Raw genomic sequence first — 18,910 nt, forward strand, 5'->3', positions numbered from 1 at the left:
ATATTTATTTATTTATTTATTTATTTATTTTTTTTAATGCTGATAATCTGGTGTTTTCTCATATTTTGATTCACTCTACACTGCAAAAATCTAAATCTTTGAATTGTCCTGTACATGAAATGTGCTATACAAATGAACTTGCCTTGCCTTAATTCAAGCAAAAAAAAAAAAATCTGCCAATGGAACAAGTGAAAATTATCTTGGTAAGATTTCTTGAAATAAGATTTTCAAAATCTGTTGTCTAAAAATAAGTTCGTATATCTCATTGAAAAGTTACTCTTTAGGTGATTATGTCTTATTTTAAATGTGATGAGACATTTGGACTAGAAATGAGAAAAATACAGTTGGTAAGATTTGGATTTTTGCAGTGTAATATAGTTGTTACTCACTTCATGAAGACAATATGTAAAAAAAAAAAAAAAAATGTTCAAGAAGACTATTAATTTCAGTCTAAGAACAATTAGCAATTGATTTACACTAAAACATGTTAGTGCAGATCAGGTTTATGAAAAACAGCATAGTTATTGTAATGGTATGAATTGCAGTTTGTGGGATGATGCATAAGCGTCCGCTGTGTTGGCTGATATGGAACTAAAACGACAAAACCTGTGAATATACAAGAGAACAGCTGTAGAATAACTGTCCACTGAAGTGACCACTATGCATTAAAGGGTTAATAGTTATAAAAACATGGCACATATAACGGCAGTATTTAGATTCCAATGCAAAATAAGTTCACATTTTATTTTAACTAATTTTATTTATTTATTTTAAAATTTCATACCTAAAATACTGCATTTCCTTCTCATATACATCCAAAACAACATGCATTGTATTATTAATTTCCATAAGAACACACGAACAGCAGAAGTTATTTTATTTATTTATTTTTTTATTTTATATGTCTGGGGTGTTTTGTAATGAATAATTTTTTCTGTTTTCTGTATTTTCTGTTTAAAACTATTAAATTAATAGTAATAAAACATGGCATATATAATGGTATCATTTAGATCCCAATCATGCAAAATAAGTTTATATTTTATTTTATTTAAAGTAATTTTTTTTTTCATTTACAACTTAAAATATTGCATATTCTCCTCATTTACACCCAAAACAACATGCATTTTATTAATAATTTCAATGAGAGGACTATTAAATCAGTAGTAATAATAGTATGGCATATATAATGGTAGCCTTCTGATCCTTATTTTTTATTTTATTTTATTTTATTTTATTTTATTTTATTTTATTTTATTTTATTTTATTTTATTTTATTTTATTTTATTTTAGTGTACTGCACCAAAGTACATATCTGGGATTTTTTGTAACAAACCAAACCATCTGCACATAAGTCCAAAGTTCAATAATTCCCCTGGCTCTATGAATATACATGCATGGCTACAAATCATTACATAATTGCTGCTGAAAATAATGCACTGTGTTACATTCTATACGTTTTTCTAAAAAAAAATTTAATAGTCTGATCTTTGTTTTAATTTCCCCGTGGACGTTCCTCTGCTGTATGTAAAGCACTTAACTGTTTTTGTATATGAAATGGGCTTTAAATAAAAATTAACATTTCCTTACATTTTAACAAATCGCTGATCTGGTCAAATTTGATCATTTCTGTGTGTGACTGTGTTTATGTTTTTATTACAGCGAATTAGGAAGGTTACAATAAGATGTGTGAACATATGTAATGTAAACATATGATGGCTACATATGTTAGGCATTAAACTCTTTAATGCAGCTTTATTTAATATGGACAGAAAGTGTGTAAATGATGTACATAATTTTTATACAATTTCTACACATTGCTTCTAGGAGTGTGTACTGAAGTGGCCAAAACACAGATTTTCCCAGGAAGGTCTGGAGGAAGGTTTGCTTCAGAAAATGTATAAATAACAAATACATTTTATTTCAGAAATAACAATATTGACTCCATCAATGGCCAAAAATCCCTTACATATTTCTGAAACACAATGATACATTTACAAGACATGGAAGACCACACAACCATACAATGCAGATTTGGCTTTCAGAAAATTCTCATTACATTCAAAACTCATCTCAAATGTTTGTCATTTTGTTCATCTGCAATCAGCACAATTTGAAGAATATTAACAATAAATAATTATCATACTGTCTTTGTTACAATATAGATATGTTACAATATTTATAAATACAAGTATTGGTAAAAACAAACACATGAAATGGCGTGTAAAAGTGTAATAAAAAGCTAGAATTTGATTTTACCAGTTTTGGTAAAATCACAGCTAACATTCATTCTAAAATCTTGTAAGAACTGTGAAACATGTCATTTAAGTTTCATTTCATGAGTAAAAAAAGAACATTTTAAGCTATTTTCCAACTCTAGATATTACACTTAATCGGTCTAGGTACAGAGTTATTTAGAACTTATTTTTTAAAGAAGCATAATCAAAGCCCTTATGTGTCAATGAAATATTAAGTACCATGTCATCAGAGTCGTCCAAATGCTTGGCCTTAATGCAACACATTATTAGAAAGTAAATCCACCGCAATCAAACGCATCAAAGTCTGAGTCTGCCATTTCAAAGTCAAAGCTGTTGAAGTGAGGGGAGTCGAGTGCTGGGCTCCCAGAGTGGTACGCTCCTGCTGGACCCAGGCCAGAGAAATCTGAGTTGACCGGCAAGTCAGGAGCTTTGGCGTCCAGATTAGAGGGCGAGCATGCGCCGAGGTAGCCCATAGCAGAGGAGGCAGCAGCCCCTCCCATCAGCAGATAAACAGCCTTCATGGCATGGGCATTACTGATAGTACCATGACGCAGACACCCCACGGAATGCATTCCACCTTTGTGATACTTTGTGTGAGGAGAATTCCTACCTGTTGGATGGAGTTGTGAGAAGAAAAAAAACAAATGACATGATCTTTTACCAGAAATAAAACTAAAACTTGTTGAAAAGGTAGAACATCTTAAACAGGTATCACACCTACAATATACAGAGTGGGGAAGAAAAAAATTTACAATATTTTGAGGCAGGGATTGAAAGACAGTGTATGACCAATTAGTTTATTGAAAGTCATGAGAATTTATTTGCCACAAGAAAATTGACATAATAGAAATGTTTTTATTCTATGTGTCCTCCTTCTTTCTCAATAACTGCCTTCACACACTTCCTGAAACTTACGCAAGTGTTCCTCAAATATTTGGGTGACAACTTCTCCCATTCTTCTTTAATAGTATCTTCCAGACTTTCTCGTAATAGTTTTGCTCATAGTCATTCTCTTCTTTCCATTATAAACAGTCTTTATGGACACTCCAACTATTTTTGAAATCTCCTTTGGTGTGACGAGTGCATTCAGCAAATCACACACTCTTTGACGTTTGCTTTCCTGATTACTCATATGGGCAAAAGTTTCTGAAAAGGTATGGATAATAGTGTTAGGTATGATTATGACATCAATATATGTTTGGTTTCAAAACAATTGACGTAGTGCCTGCTGAGAAAAAACAACTAAATGTTCATTGTAAATTTTGCTTCCCCACCCTGTATACAAAACCGGTACGCATCCTAAACCAATGTTTTACAGCCTTGGAGTCAGGGCCCCACATGGGGTCACCTGGAATTCAAATGGGGTCGCCTGAAATTTCTAGTAATTGATAAAAAAAAAAAAAAAATTACAGATAAAAAAATATATAGTGAGTTGACAGAGACAATCACAATACATAAAAGACATGACAAACTGTGAAGCTGAAACTGAAGCACTGTGGTACTGTTTATCTTTCAAATGTTCATTGTGGTCGGTTTCAGATGCTGCAGCTCTTTCATAATTCATAGTTTGAGTTATTGTTTGTTCAGTATTAATTGTCAGCCTTGTAAATCCAAGCTGGACTGACTGTACATATCCTGACCAAGGAAAATAAAATTCTCAGTTTGTGCAGTAATCTACACCTGGTTTTTCTGCCTCCGTCCATAATAATATATATTATATAGACTAGATGGTGTCTAAAATTAATGTTTATTTGCAACATAGTATAGCAAACTATTACATGATCAAAAAGTAATTAATTTTAGCAAAAAAAAGTATCCCTTTTGAATGTCTGGGGTCGCCAGAAATTTGTGATGTTAAAATGGGGTCATGAGCCAAAAAAGGTTGGGAACCACTGGCCTAAACTCACCCTTGTCCCTGGGTGAAGAACAGCTCATAGGTCCTGGAGACGCAGACTCGGAGTCACTCACAGGTGGAGTCGGTGGATCCTTGTCCACAATCTGCTCCGGCATCAGATCTTTAAGGGTAATGCGTGGTGGTGGAACCTGGTGTCGTTTACAAGGACTGAGAGGTGATGAGACACTCTGAGGGGAAGTACACACAATGCATTCATTGATTTCTTTAACTTTTATTTTACCAGGATGTCCCTTCACATTGAATCTCTTTTTCTTTTCAAGGGAGACCTGGCCAACAGGCTGAGCTGGAGCAACAGCAATAATAAAAAGCATATGATATATGACGTATATGATAGTTGAGACATTATAGTAGTAACAAACATTAAAAAAAATCCCTCAGCCGATGATGATCCAAATGGATCAAAATGGTGTCATTTATCAAATTCTGTGTTTTGGAATAAATGTCATTATTTTGCTAATGCTTCATGGATGCAGATTTTCTAAAGCTCAGATGCATTTTTCAGAGGAACATCAGCAATGGTGAATATCCACCTGTAAAACTGATGCTGGCAAATAACAAACAATTTCATCAATGACAGTAGTTAATATTTATGTATTCCTGTTTTATCAAAAATATGTATGATTCAATTTGTTATCACTCACATGTGCTGTGTTGAAAATATGAACGACATAAAAACAGCACAGTATTAAGTGAGAAAAAAAAGACTGATATCTAATTGATAAATAGCAGCATTAGCTGTGCTATTTTTAAATAAACTGATCATTTAAACTTTAGAATCAGCTGAGAATTTCATCAGGACATAGCTACCCTGTATGTATTCCTATGAAAATCTGACATATAAAAAAATATATGAAAATAACATTCATATGGTGATGCACAGTTGTGTTTTGTGAAAACACATCTGTTTATCTGTCTACATTAAAAAAAAAACAAAAAAATGTACGAAATAAAGCACAAAGACTCACCATTTTCACTTTCTTGAGTATGTTCAGCCATTGACTAAAAAAATAAGAAATTTATTTGTTAATAAGTAATCCTACATCTATCATTTTAAGTGCATATTGTAACATGAATGATGTTGCACTATGGGTCAGAGCAAAGAAAAACAAAGTTCCATAAAAGTAGTTGTTCAGTAGGTGTAAATGTGAACCCCAAAACTACACTTGAATGTAAACCTCGGACAGTTTAGTAATATGGTGTTTGTTGAGTAAACGCTGTGTCAGACCTGCAGTCTGCAGGAGTGTCGGCCAGCAGCAGAAGATATTTATTCTGGGGAAGGATCAGAGCAAAGCAGCATTCCCTGTATCCGCCGGAGGGCAACTTGGGTAGATCTAAGATGTCCTTGCCTTCTGCGATTGCTTCACAGCCATTCTGCAAAGACACCAGCTGGTCAGGGGGAGATGTGGAATCATGGCAGACGAGGAGGCTGCCTTCCGGTGTCAGGAGCAGAAACCTCTTCTTCCAGTGTTTAAAAATAAATCCGCCTGGATAAGAGAAGTGACACAGAAATGCAAGGACACAGGAGAGAAATGGGGACAAGTTTGTAGGAGACTGATTGTTATTGTTAAGACTGAACACCCAAACAGAATTAGGCATTGTCACAGTGGTCATGATAGCAGTGGGAACAGTGTACAGCTGGATTAAAGCACGAACACTCAGTCACTCTATCATCCCTGCAGATTAAAAGCTGTCAGATGGTTGGAGGATTAAGAGACTGTGGAAGTGGGGCTTGACCAATCACACGACACAGTCACATCCGCAGACCTGCATCTGGATCCACTCGTCTTATGTACAAAGAATACAATAAAGACATATGGATATATTGAACTTTATAAGACTTACAACATCATGATGTAACAGGCTATAAATATAGAACTGGATAAGAAAATACAAGACTTCACTGTATCCTCAACTGGAATTTTGCAACTTGATTTGAGATTCTAAGTAGATTTTTTGACACCGATGCAGTCATCACACACAACTCACTCGCTTACATTTAAAGGAAACAATTTGTGTATTAAAAATCTAGATTATTATAATTTTTTAACAGAGACAACACATTCTGATTATCTTCAGAAACAAGTAAATAATAAATGATTACATGAAAAATCCCTTGAAAACAACTATGTGAAACTAAGGCTTTATGAAATATTCTGACTAAACTGAGGTCTAAACCTTTTATGACTGAACACATTTACTCCTCTGGACATTGTAGCACAAAATGATAAAAACCCCAAAGAGAAGCAATAATATTTTGTCACAAATTGTCAACAGATAGACAAACATTTCAGGGCTGAATTTACTCACCATACATGCGGAGCATCCCCTGGTGGATCCCTGACACGTTCATGTTGCCAGTCGGTGTATTCCACCCAAACAGGATGAGAGCAGAACAGAAATGTTTGAACGCATTATGGTCAAAAAGCACATGAGGCTCAATGTGAGTTTTAATGCTCAGACTTAATCCTCATTCAGATGGGATGTTCCACAGAGGCCACAGATCAGCCGCCTGGTAAAGGGGTCAGGATGAGAAGTAGTTATACATAAACAGACAGCCATGGTGTAAGAGCCTCTGAAGTGGCTGATTCCACTGGATTTTAGAAAAAGGCTCAGAGCATATTACTGTGGCTTCATGCAAGAATCATATAGATCAACTGCTACATCAAACACACATTTCAAAAAAAGTTTATTCTTACACAGAAAAGAATTCACAGAGTTTAATGTATCCTGAAAAATGTCAGTTAAACAATTTAAGGCATTGGCTCCACTCTCAGAAAAACTAAAAACACTCAAAAAACTCATATAAATAACTATACTGAATGGAAAGTGACACAATTGTTATGGTAATAGAATAACTCTAAATGAATTAACTGCATATAGAGACAGAAAAGACAAGTGTACAGCTAATAAATAAGTACTAGAAACATTCCTATGGATGATGTAACTTGTGATGCTTGTTTTCACATTAACAGTAGGTTTTAAAGATTCATTATGTAAGATTCGTGCATGTAATTCCTTAAATTTTACTAACAGTCTCCATGGCCTACATCTCTGACAATGACCTGTAAAATGTTTTTTATGTAGAGGACTCTCTTTTCTTACGCTCGCTGTCTTTAACCCTTTCATGCATAAGTCACTACAGTGGACAGTTATTCTACAGCTGTTCTCTTGTATATTAATGGGTTTCGTTGTTTTAGTTTCATATCAGCCAACACAGTGGACACTTACGCACCATCTCATACCCTGACATTCAGACCATTACTGTAACTTTGCTGTTCTTGATAAACCTGATCTGCAGTTAGATGTTTTAGTGTAAATCAATAGTTATTTGTTAGACAAGAAGATTTTTTTTTTTGCATAATATCTCGATGAAGTGAGGAATTACTAGCATTAGAATATGTTAAAATGTGAGAAGACATCAGATTAGCAGCATTAAACATGTTTTTATTTCATTGTTTTCATATCCCTCTCTGATATTGGGTTTTAAACACGTTTCTTTACTTGAAAAATTAAATGCATGGATATTTTTGTAACTCCACAGAAAAAAAAAACTCGATTGCATTGTTTTTTTTCTTGCCTAAGGAGGAATAAAAACACTGAAGAAAAAAATCTTGACTAAGGTTCTCACAATTCATGCATGAAAGGGTTTATACCTGCCATGTGCTCCTCTACAGTTAAAACTGAGATGCAGGTGAGAAACAGCACAGACTCCAACATAAACTTATCAAACAGTGGTGGGAAAAGTTTCTGGACACTTCATGCATTTGTGATATATTGCATTAAGAATCACTCTTAAGTCACTGAACTCTGCCAACCACTGTTCCATTCTCCAAATCCATATGCTCCCTATTGCACATGCTCTGTTCTGTTGACGTAAAAACTTACACCAAGATAATCAAACTGTTAAGAATTTAATTTTGCTATTTTTCTTCTGCATTTGTTTGCATCTGTCTGATGCAGCCACACCTTTCAAAACACAAAAATTATTTTTTTTCCACAAATATTCCATGACAATACTTGAGATGCTATAAAAATTTAAAGGTGTCATAAAACTTTTTTCCACTACTGTAAGTACACATGTTCACAAATCTTCCATAACAAACCTTTAAAATTATAATAAAGTCCCTCTTTGATACGTAGCTTCTCGACATAAAAAGTTACACCATTTTCCATAAGATATTATGACTTATCTTGAGAAACATTTTCTTCAGTCTTCTTTTATTGACTGGTAAAAAGTTGACACTTGACATTTTAGTAATAGCTTCTCACTTAAGTGTATTTTTGATGGCAAAATCAATACGGGTCAGGAATGATGAGCAGAAATAACAGTTCAGTAGTTTTTCTCCATCTGTAAGGCACAGTCAGCCTAAGAAAGTTGATCCTCATATTGCTTTCTGAAACAGTCTCCAGCAGGGAAGAAGTCCCAACATCGCTCCTGATACATCTTCCACACGTATGACTCCTGAAACAAACAACAGCTGCATTAACACTCAGCGGTGCACACAGCATGAGAAATGTATGAAAGAAATCAAATAAGACAGACCTGGCCAGTGTGCTCGGTCTCATCTTTGTTGATAAGGTACATTAAAAAGAACCTGAAATCCAATCACAGGTTAATACTGATGCATTTGTGAATCATATTCAGATACATGTAGAGATTAAAGCTCCACTCACATGTAATTGGCCAGGTTGTGTTCATCGAACGTGTGGGTCTCAAAGCCATGCGGTGTCGTATCAAAGTAGTCACTTCCAATGCCACATATGAAGCACTTCGTCTGCACAAAAAACATTGAATCATGAAAGTCACGTGCAAACATTTGGAACAATACTCTCATTATAATTAAGTGAAAACCCTGGATGAGACTGTTGTACCTCCATGTCTTCTTTGACCTGTTCCTGTTGGTCTCTCAGTTCTCCAAATGCATCAATGATGAGACCTAGAGTATACGTAAAGACACACATTCACTGCTAGTGTTTCTTAATATCTGAGTTTCCCTAAGATTTTACTTCATACAGTATTACAGTAATTAAAGGTTCTGAATTGTTTACAAAGATTTAAAGCTGCAATAGGCAGCAGTTTTTCAGCGTCACTTCACACACCTTCTCAGCATACTGTAATTCATGTGGTCTGAGATGAAACTAGATTCTTGCGTTGGTTTCAGGCTTAAGAAATTGTAACTTGAGATGCAAGATTTTAGCTGATCACTGAGGGTAGAGATAATCCAGTGACATAAGAACTATGGCAGCTCCACTAACCATGATATTTAAGATAAGATTATCCTTTATCTGCCACTACAGGGAAATTTGCAACATTACAGCAGCATAGGGATACTACAAAATATAAAAAGTGTGAAAAATATATACAGCTAGAAGCACTCGGAGAGCACAGACCTCTGCCAAGGCAGATCAGTGCCCCCCCCCCCCATCACCGCCAAAATTTAATCATTTGTTCATTGTGCCAGTATCAACATTTCCTGAAATTTTCATCCAAATCCGTCCATAACTTTTTGAGTTATCTTGCACACGGACAGACAGACAGACAGACAGACAGACAGACAGACAGACAGAAACCAATGCAGACAAAAACATAACCTCCTTGGCGGAGGTAAAAATATAAAAACTATATAAGGTACCACTCAGTAGAAACAGCAACAATAAATAAGTAGAGAAAATATGTGTGAAACAGTCTAAAAGTGAAAAAGTCTCGATTGTTGTGTGCATGGGTGTGTGAGGTCTAGGTTTAGGCTTCACTTTTCCATAAAACAGGGTTATATTAACCATCTTTATCCTGGATACACTCTGCTTTATGACCACTAGGAGGGTGTGAATTTTCAATTCTGGCATTTTATCCCTATTTTTTGCCTACTGAGGTTTTAAGGATTTGTTCATAACCAATAAAGCTGGTGAAAGTAGTTTCTACAATCAGTGACTGATATAAATATGACAAAGGAGTTTACTACAGAAGGGAATGAGTGAAACAGCACTGATGGGATTAATCAAATAGCTATCACTATGGTGAGTGTTGAAAGAATATTAGGGATTGGATTTTGAAATGAAATGTTCTCACCCTGGATGATGGCCAAGAGAATGACGATGACAAAAAAGAAGAAAGTAATATCAAAAACCACTCGATACAGTTCATATTCATCCCCGGCGGGGTCCTCGATCTCATCTCCAATGCCTCCACCGGCTCGTACGCCCACATACATGTGGAACAGGTAACACTGTAACCAAAAAAAGAGAGAGAAAATGAGTGAAAAGCTATATATGAATATATCGTAAGTTCACAATTACTTACAGTCATCATGTCGTCACATTTCATATCTGGCTCATCTTCGTCCTCACTCTTGTTGTAAAACTTCCGGAAGAAATTGAAAGCGACTACAGTGTAGAGGTACACCACCACAGCTAACAAGCCCACTGTCATCATGAGCTTTCACAAAGATAAAAGGAGTTAGTACAACCAAACAGAAACAATAATACTTGTACAAACTATTTACAGTAGTTTTGGGTGTATTTGCACCTGTTTGCCATTGTGTGTGACTGAGGACAGGATAGTGCGCAGAGTTTTGACACCCATTGCAATATCCAGCAAGTGACAGGCGAAGAAAAAGTTGTTGTAATGTCCAAGCAGAGACATGATCAGGTACCAGCAGAGATAAAGGAAAGTCTACAAATCAGAAAAAAAACAACAAACTCAAGTAGATACAAAAGCTAAAAGACAAAGAAGTTTACACCTGAATCATATAATATAAATATTGTACACATTTTATAGATAATTTCAGAAATGTGCTGTAGAATATGACACTGATGTTTGTTTTTTACATTATATTTGAATTCTAAAAACTAAAAGTGGATACTGATCTCAAGCTCAACTGTCAGATCAGTTCAGTCATTAAATCAAGCTTCTTTCCAGTTGGGCCAAAGTTAAACCAATTCTTCCTAGGCAGCACTCTGAAACAGTAATCCACGCCTTCGTGACCACTAGGCTGGATTACTGTAATGCACTTTATGGGGGAGTTAGTGGCTCCTCCGTCGCCCGTCTTCAGATGATGCAAAATGCTACTGCCTGTCTTTTAGCTGGCACATGTAAGCAGGAGCACATTTCCCCCATTTTAGCCTCAATCCACTGGCCGCCCATACATTTTAGGATCAGTTTTAAAATTCCTATATTTACTTTTAAATCGCTAAATGGCCTGGCCCCGCCCTACCTCTCCGAGCTGCTGCAGCTTTATACACCCCCCGCTCTCTCAGGTCAGCTGATCACCTGTTTCTGAGTGTAGCTAAAACCAACCGCAAGCTCAGAGGTGAACGTACCTTTGTTGTAGCAGCTCCTAAACTATGGAATGATCTGCCTCTCCATATCAGACAGGACTCCTCCCATCTTTTCTCCTTGGCTTTAACACCATGTGAGATGTTTGATTGCATTATTATTTTTATTATTCTATTGTTTATTTGGTATTGGTTTATTGTTTCATTTTTTATTGTTTTTAACTGTACAGCTGTTTTATGTCTTTTAATCTATTCTTGTATTTTATTCTTTCATTTTGGTTTTATTTATTCTTCTGTACAGCACTTTGGTCCACTGTGGCTGTTTTAAAGCGTTTTACAAATAAAGTTGGATTGGATTGGATTGAATAAGTGCATTTTGCTTATGCTTACACCGTCTGTGAAGACGACACCAAACTTCCAGACCTGGTACTTCATGTCAATAGAAGTCACCCTAAAATTACAAAAAAAAAAGTTCAATGACTGAATTACTTAAGATTGTCTAGAGAAGAATTCCTTGTTTGATTAGATGTACTGTACCATGTAAACACAGAGTTGTCTGGTTCCTCCTGTTTCTTCTCATGTTGTTGACTCACGTCCAGAGAGGCTAAATCAACCCCTAGGAGTTCAGCAATCCTTTCTCTGCCATAAATGTCTCCATATTTATCCAGAACCTGGACACAGATGTAACCCATTAATATACACGACAGAAAACCATCTATAAAATCAAAAACAACATACCTTCCGTTTGACAAATTTGTCCCAGTAGTTGTTTGGGAAAGATCTGTGAGAGAAAACGACATTATTTCTCAACAAAAAAAAACCTGTCTGTGTTTAAAATTTTTATAGATCACATTCAGTCCTGTTTCCACATACGGTGTATTCAGGACCAGTCGATCCCACTGGCCCTTAATGTCATCATCTTCAGGCTGCTCAGTGATGTAGAGGCCGTCAAACTCCAGCTTTCTTGCGAGTTCCTTTTCTCTCTTAAAGATCACCAGTGGAATCTAAAAAAAAGTATTTGCAAATCCTTTTTATCTTGAACAAATACAGAACTATTTTTCATTTAACAGTTACCATAGTATTGGTAACAAACATTTCCACTTATTTACCTTGAGGCAGTTGTATCCGATAATACAGATGAATGAGATGACCGTGTGGAGGATGGCGAGGAAGGCCAGTGTTGGCTGCATGTAGCCAGTGCTCTCCTCTAGATAGAAATAAACTGGAACATCTTCCTCATCCTCATCGCCTTCATTCATTCCTGATCCCTCTGCCTCTTCTCCTGATCCTTCAAACAACCCAGAGCCCTCAAACATCCCACTTCCTTCAGAAAATCCAGATCCCTCCATCTCGTCACCCTCAGGTGGGGTTTCAGATACCTACACACAGGAAAATATGACAACTGAGAATTAGCAGGACAGGCTTTGGGTAAATGTGTGGCAGTTTTATTATAATGTTAGTATATTTATATTTGCTAAAACTGTTTGTAATAAATATTCTTGTACAAAATATTATTACGACCTTGTAGAAGAGTAGGATGAAGTTCAGGGCAAATGCGATGAAAAGAGCCAGAAAGCGCAGATTATAGAAGTTTCTGGAGAGGTAGTTCTACAAAAGAAGAAGAAAAAACTGTTTTTATTGGCTGTGAGTTACACTATTAAATGTTCATTTAAAAAAATCAGTTGTGTCACCATAAATTTATTCCTTTGAGTTTCCAGCTCAGTCCAGATTTGAAAGCCTGCTCCCTTTTTCACTTTCTTTTCTTTCTTGGCTGTAGATTTCTTTGGTTCTGCAGGCTGTTCTTTCTCTTGGGTCTGGGATTCTTTCTCAGCTTTCTCTCCAGTTTCAACACTGGAAAACAAAGACGGGGAAATGTTTTATTCCCTGAAAACCAATTTTATGAGAAGGGTGTGTTTGGGTAGATTTAGTCATTTTTAAACCTGAAATCTCTACATTCTTTATCCCACAGAGACATTAATATACCTGCAGTAATGTTAATGGATCATGAGAGAGAGTGGCACAAAAACTATTCAAGGTGTGTTTCACTGCATGTTAAGGTAGAAACAGCATCAAAACACCAGGGACAAATGTAAAACAAAAAAAAAAAATTAGTAAAATATAATAATTGAAAGAGTCTGAGGAAGTCGGATGGTGTCTGTGTGTCTTACTCAGCCTTTTCTGGTTCTGGAGGTGGTTCCTCCACAGGAGCAGGTTCAGGAGGTTTCTGACCACCATCAGCCTCCTCCGGTTGCTGTAAAGAAACACAAAATCTATGAAATCATAGTGATATTGCACTGTTTTTATTCCACCTATGGTCTTACAGTGTCTCTTAAGTTTTGTCCTTTATTTATTTGTATGCTTGTGTTCAACTTCAGGGAGTACGTATAATATTACTTTAAAGCTAAAACTACAGTGATGACAGCCTGCATGGCTACAGACGTATTAACATTCACCATTTTTCTCTTTGTTATGGGGGTCCCTTCAGGAGTTGGGGGCTCAACAGGTGCCTCTACACCCATGTCTCCAAGTCCACCTGGAGCATCCATGCCTGGTATCCTCCCACCCTCTTTTTCTTGGGTGTCTTCCTCCTCTTCCTCTCCGCTTCCAGTCTCCCCAGTGTCAGTCACCCCTCCAGTGTCTTGTTCCTCTCCCGTCCCCAACTCCCCTGGTCCATCTCCATGCACATCATCCTGAGTCGGATCTGGCATGCTTGCTAGAATCTCAGTCACTGTGATGTTTTTAGCTCCCTCCACTAATCCACCTCCAAACAGGGTTTGCCAGATGATCATAAATATTCCTTTGCACACGCTGTAAATGAAGGTGAGTATACTCATGAGGATGGTCCATATAAAAGTCGACAGAGCCACCACAATCTCCTTGAAGGTCATTTTTCTCACTCTGCGGTATTGTCTGCGAAGGTTACGGAAAGTGAAGATGTTCAGGAAGCTTAACAGGCTGTTTATGAAGTCTGCAAAAGCAGAACTAGTTTCAGGCTGCCCCTCCTCTCCATTACTTTCCTCATCACCTCCTCCACCTGCTCCTCCTCCTTGTCCACCCTCTCCCCCACCTTCTTCTCCTTCATCATCTTCTTCGCCTTTTTCCTCTTCTTCCTGCTCAGAAATTTGGGATGCTATATTCATCTCAAAGATGGTGTCCTCACAAAAGTTAACAAACATCTCCATCTTCTCTGACTCTCCGCCTTCATTGACTACGTCGAAGATGAACTGGCGTTTTGACTCACGGACCTGAGGCATTTCCCACTGTTTACGGTTTACTTCACTGATTTCAAAGTAGATACGCTCTATCTTTCTGCTGGCACCCATTATTTCAATACGACCCAGGAAAGGACGGAAGTAGTTCAGCACACTCTCTGCTTGTTCCAGGAAGTTCTGGAGTCTGGTGTCATGGGGGACATGCTCAGACAGGTTGGTGAGCAGCACTGCAATGTTAAAGCCAATGTCCTTGGCAGGCTCCTGGAAACGACTGGCAAACTCCTCATAATTGATCATGTCATTTTCATCGGCTTCTGAGCAGGACAAAAGAAACTGGATCTCAGAGGGGGAGTACTGTTTCTGACTGTCCATAGCCTTCTGGAAGTCCTTCTTGGAGATCAACCCTCGAGGGTCAGTGACATAATCACGGAAAGCATCTGAAGCCACAATGTCTTTCAGTTTGAGGAACATGTCAAAGAACTTGAGAATCATCTCCACGTTGCTGGAAGACTCTACCAACATGTCCACCATCTGACGGGCAATTGTTCCATTCACCACATTTCCTGAATCAAAAGAGAAGAATGATTAAATATGGTTGAAAATGACAAGACAATGACAGGTAAATAATGCCAAATTAAATCTTTTACCCTCTAGTAGTGAGAGCAACATAACAACCATGTCTTTCTGAAGGTCGAGAAGCTCCTTCAGCAGACCGATTTGGCTAGAATCCTACCAAAAGGACATAAAATCAGCATCTTACAGCAATGATAATACATTACTACAAAATCAGACAACATTGTTTTACAGAGATGCAGTGATCATTCATGATATGGGGAAAAAACGTACACAGTTAATTATTTCCACATAGTAACCCAATTAATTGTTATTAAATAGGTGGGATAAGATTTAGATACTGTGTGCTACATACATTCACATTTAGGTCAAAGAGAGAGGACGTTAACCAAACCTTCATGCTGGAATTTCTTTAAAACGAAAAAGAAGAAGTTTACAAAAATGTGATAGTCAAAACCAGACTGACCAGCTTAAGATACAATCTGTTTTTCACTTGTTGAAACTTCATCTGTTTGTTTCACTCAAACATCGTGATACTCAACGAGCGACATTTTGAAGTTTGCAGCTCTGATTCATGGTTATTACACTGAAATACCACAAGCCTTTAACAAGGAGAATCATTAAACATACAAATAAGAAATGTGATTTTAACAAGGATGAGTAAATGTCACAATTATTATATATTAATGATCAAATTTGCCAAAAACCCTTGGTTCCCTACAGAATATATGTCATCACCATGTGTGTATCCCTAGGTATTACCTTGTAATAACATGGTAACAATTGTGGTATTACTTAAAGAACTATTACAACAGTTTTACAATATTAATACCAACCTGTAATGTAAAGTCCAACCATATCATATCATAACACATTTATGAATATTAATATTGACATTGTTATAATGTAGCTAAAGCAACACAGAGGCCTCAAAGCAGGACACCACAAATAAAAGCGTATGCACCCATTTGTTCATGTTAATTATTAGTGAATAAAAAGAGCAAGCTAATTGCAACTTTTGTTAAACATATGCACACAGAGTGGAGGTCACATTAAAGTTTATATTCCAACACAAATAATCTCATATTAAAGTGTATACTCCATCAGTGGAGGTTAAATGTCAATCCCTTTCTCAGGAAGTTTTAGAGTCACCTGCCTCTGCTTCTGAATTCATTTATTTATCAAAAATGCATTATGTTGCACTGAAACTATGCATTTCTTATTTCTGTTTACTGTGTTTCTAAGATAAAACCTCTTGAATTAGAAAAAAATAAAATACTGTGCAGTAAGCGTCCAAGAATTCTGTCAACAATGAAAACAAGAAACTGATGGAGGCACAAATAGGCCTTTTTTAAAAAAGTATATAAACATGTTATAAAAAAAGATTTGCGTCACATACTGTATGTGAAAAAGTCTTGAAGCTATGAATCAAAAATCTACCTAGATTCATGAAAACTTTACATTAGTGGCTGTTCAGGCTTTTTGAAAATGATGTAAAATGAAAATTATGCTTTTTTTTGTATCCATGTCTTAATAAAATGAAATAGGAAGTGGCTTGTACCTTCACAAATCACAACAAGACACTGAAATATCTACTGTTTACAGATCTCCAATTCCCTATTGTGATTGTGTTTTACTTGAAAGGATTTTAAATGATTTCTTGTGCACAAAAAAAAAAAAAAATCTTCCTCTAATACTATGACGGAGTTCTTGTTTAGGCAGGTGAGTATAAAACAACCTGATAAGAGCAACCAACACTGAACTAGTAAACACAATGACACATCAGTAGATAATAAAATAGATACATACTTTACCCTGCATTGACCATGTGGAAGACAGTTTAAACGATCAATAAATTATTCAGCTTTTAGACAAAAACATGTACATTTCAAATACTCCTATGCAAAACAATTTCTTTCAATTTACAGAAAAAAAAAATTGTCATTACTGGAATCACATGCTGAGACATCACATCTTCTTCATACTGTTCTATGATTATGAAGATTTCTTAAAATTTTGGGATTATATATTAAAAATATCCTTCGTTCACTGGGATAACGTAGCGTTTCAAATAGTATGAGCTAAAGGGAGCAGCTGATAATATCAGGTCAAGCTGACAGCGAATAATAAAGTTTGTTAGGCGTATCATATGTGTTAGAATATGCTGAGCTGGGGATGTAGGGCTATGCTTTAAACTTTAATGTTTAGAACTTGAAGGGTTATGCATGCAATACACTGTACTGTAATAAAAAGGTACATTGGCCTCGTCATCAATAGAGGATGACTGCATAGAGTAGAAAAGTCATGTGATTTCCCTCAAAGTATTTTTTAACCTTTTATTTGTAGCAAGAAAGTTGCACCATATGGCCTGGAATCAGTGTGATTCCACGCCTTCACTCACTCAGTCTGTTCTTAAATGAATCAGTGACATATTGTATATTAAAGTTTGATGGCATTTTCCTTAGTTTCCATCAATAAAAGACATTTTATGTTTGGTATACAAGATTAATGTGAATGTGTGGAACCACTTCCAAACCAGGCCATACTGGAGGTACAAATAAACTGTGGAAATACTTCTCAGTCCAAGAAAACCAAACTGACTTTGCTCTATAAATGAATGCATTGAAATTCACAAGCAGCAGAAGGCCATATGCATTGTACACTAACTACATAAGCTCACAAGCATGTTTATTAAAATGCTTGGGACAATACAGGTACCATAGTAGAGTCTGTATTGTTTTTTCTCTCTATAATGTATCGAGCCAGGTTAACTGCACTCACAACTTACCCACAACATCATATTCATAAGCTTGGTGAAAATAGATAGTGTTTTTCTACTAACATAGTAAATAATTGAAATATGATTGAAAATTACTGACTTACATGAAACTTACATATAACAGAAAATGCAGTTTCACCATTTATGACAGCAATCGGCACTAAAGAACATCCAACTTTTCATGTTTATGACTGATTTCTGTACATTGGGGTCATTTAAATAAAATATGTTGTGAGTATGTTACGTAACAGATTTATTCCGTCAATATTCTGTATTATCAAGATTACATAAGAGTAGATTTCATGTCAGGAGGCACAGCCAAAGCAGTCATCAGAACCAACAGTACCAACAGAATCCTATCCTTTGGCATGAGATAAACTACATTATTTGTCTTTCTGAAAAGATAGAGTTTAATTATATGTGCGTACCTGGGCCAGCTTCATCATCATGTGGGCAAAAACATGGAGGAACCCAACAATAGCATCCCATAGCCTGCTGTGAGCCAGAGACTGCTGGTTGCCAGTGCATGGGCCCTGAACAAAGAGACGGTGATGATGATAATGATGAAATTCTTTATTCAGTCATCACATACAACCAGTGTCAACACTACAAACATTACCAACAGGTTAGTGACTGAAAAGGCCCAGGCAGAAGCAGAATGCTTATATTAAGGCCTGTCCTATAAAACAAATTCGGCTACCCAGCATTCAATATAAGAAAAAGAAAACAACAATGCATACAACCAAACAAACAAGCAAAAACATAAAAAAGTGAAACTAAACCAGAAAAATAGAAAACACGACCAACCAAATTAATGGTAATTTAATGTGGAGTCAAAAATAAATTATTTACTTATTACTTATTAGAGCTTAGCAATTAGATCCTTCCTTAAAATCACATACGG

At 36.2% G+C, this 18,910-nt stretch overlaps 2 protein-coding genes across 3 annotated transcripts in view; both read right to left on the reverse strand.

Moving 5' to 3' along the window:
• Positions 1–2,035: 2,035 nt before the first annotated feature.
• On the reverse strand, positions 2,036–6,606 carry LOC115433309 (uncharacterized). Of its 2 annotated transcripts, none has more exons than XM_030154641.1 (5): positions 6,478–6,606; positions 5,396–5,654; positions 5,136–5,169; positions 4,170–4,337; positions 2,036–2,866 (listed from the first exon to the last, which is right to left on the reverse strand). In XM_030154641.1, the coding sequence occupies exons 1-5, from the start codon at positions 6,518–6,520 to the stop codon at positions 2,522–2,524; spliced, it is 849 nt and encodes a 282-aa protein (XP_030010501.1). In that variant the 5' UTR covers positions 6,521–6,606; the 3' UTR covers positions 2,036–2,521. The 2 variants fall into 2 exon arrangements, with proteins under 2 accessions (XP_030010501.1, XP_030010500.1); XM_030154640.1 differs by having other exon boundaries at positions 2,036–2,865; positions 4,163–4,337.
• Positions 6,607–8,513: 1,907 nt separating this feature from the next.
• LOC115433333 (ryanodine receptor 1-like) overlaps positions 8,514–18,910 on the reverse strand; it is a 52,473-nt gene continuing 42,076 nt past the window's right edge. The window contains exons 89-106 of the mRNA XM_030154683.1: positions 18,435–18,539; positions 15,302–15,383; positions 13,896–15,217; positions 13,611–13,693; positions 13,134–13,293; positions 12,964–13,050; positions 12,552–12,821; positions 12,316–12,446; positions 12,181–12,223; positions 11,980–12,113; positions 11,833–11,893; positions 10,694–10,840; positions 10,469–10,603; positions 10,238–10,394; positions 9,043–9,107; positions 8,845–8,945; positions 8,714–8,765; positions 8,514–8,632 (exon numbers count right to left, since the gene is read on the reverse strand). Of these exons, the coding sequence (XP_030010543.1) occupies positions 8,537–8,632; positions 8,714–8,765; positions 8,845–8,945; positions 9,043–9,107; positions 10,238–10,394; positions 10,469–10,603; positions 10,694–10,840; positions 11,833–11,893; positions 11,980–12,113; positions 12,181–12,223; positions 12,316–12,446; positions 12,552–12,821; positions 12,964–13,050; positions 13,134–13,293; positions 13,611–13,693; positions 13,896–15,217; positions 15,302–15,383; positions 18,435–18,539 (3,231 nt within the window). The 3' untranslated portion in view covers positions 8,514–8,536. The remainder of the gene's footprint in view (positions 8,633–8,713; positions 8,766–8,844; positions 8,946–9,042; positions 9,108–10,237; positions 10,395–10,468; positions 10,604–10,693; positions 10,841–11,832; positions 11,894–11,979; positions 12,114–12,180; positions 12,224–12,315; positions 12,447–12,551; positions 12,822–12,963; positions 13,051–13,133; positions 13,294–13,610; positions 13,694–13,895; positions 15,218–15,301; positions 15,384–18,434; positions 18,540–18,910) is intronic.

The sequence above is a fragment of the Sphaeramia orbicularis genome, chromosome 14 (genome assembly GCF_902148855.1).
Source record: "Sphaeramia orbicularis chromosome 14, fSphaOr1.1, whole genome shotgun sequence".
In the NCBI taxonomy this organism is placed as follows: Eukaryota; Metazoa; Chordata; class Actinopteri; order Kurtiformes; family Apogonidae; genus Sphaeramia; species Sphaeramia orbicularis.

Coding starts and splice junctions, on each gene's coding strand:
- LOC115433309 (XM_030154640.1), bottom strand. CDS start 6,520: ATGAACGTGTCAGGGATCCACCAGGGGATGCTCCGCATGTATG. Junction 5,170..5,395: donor GACACTCCTGCAGACTGCAG/GTCTGACACAGC, acceptor TTATTTTTTTAG/TCAATGGCTGAACATACTCA. Junction 2,866..4,162: donor TTCTTCACCCAGGGACAAGG/GTGAGTTTAGGC, acceptor TCCATCCAACAG/GTAGGAATTCTCCTCACACA.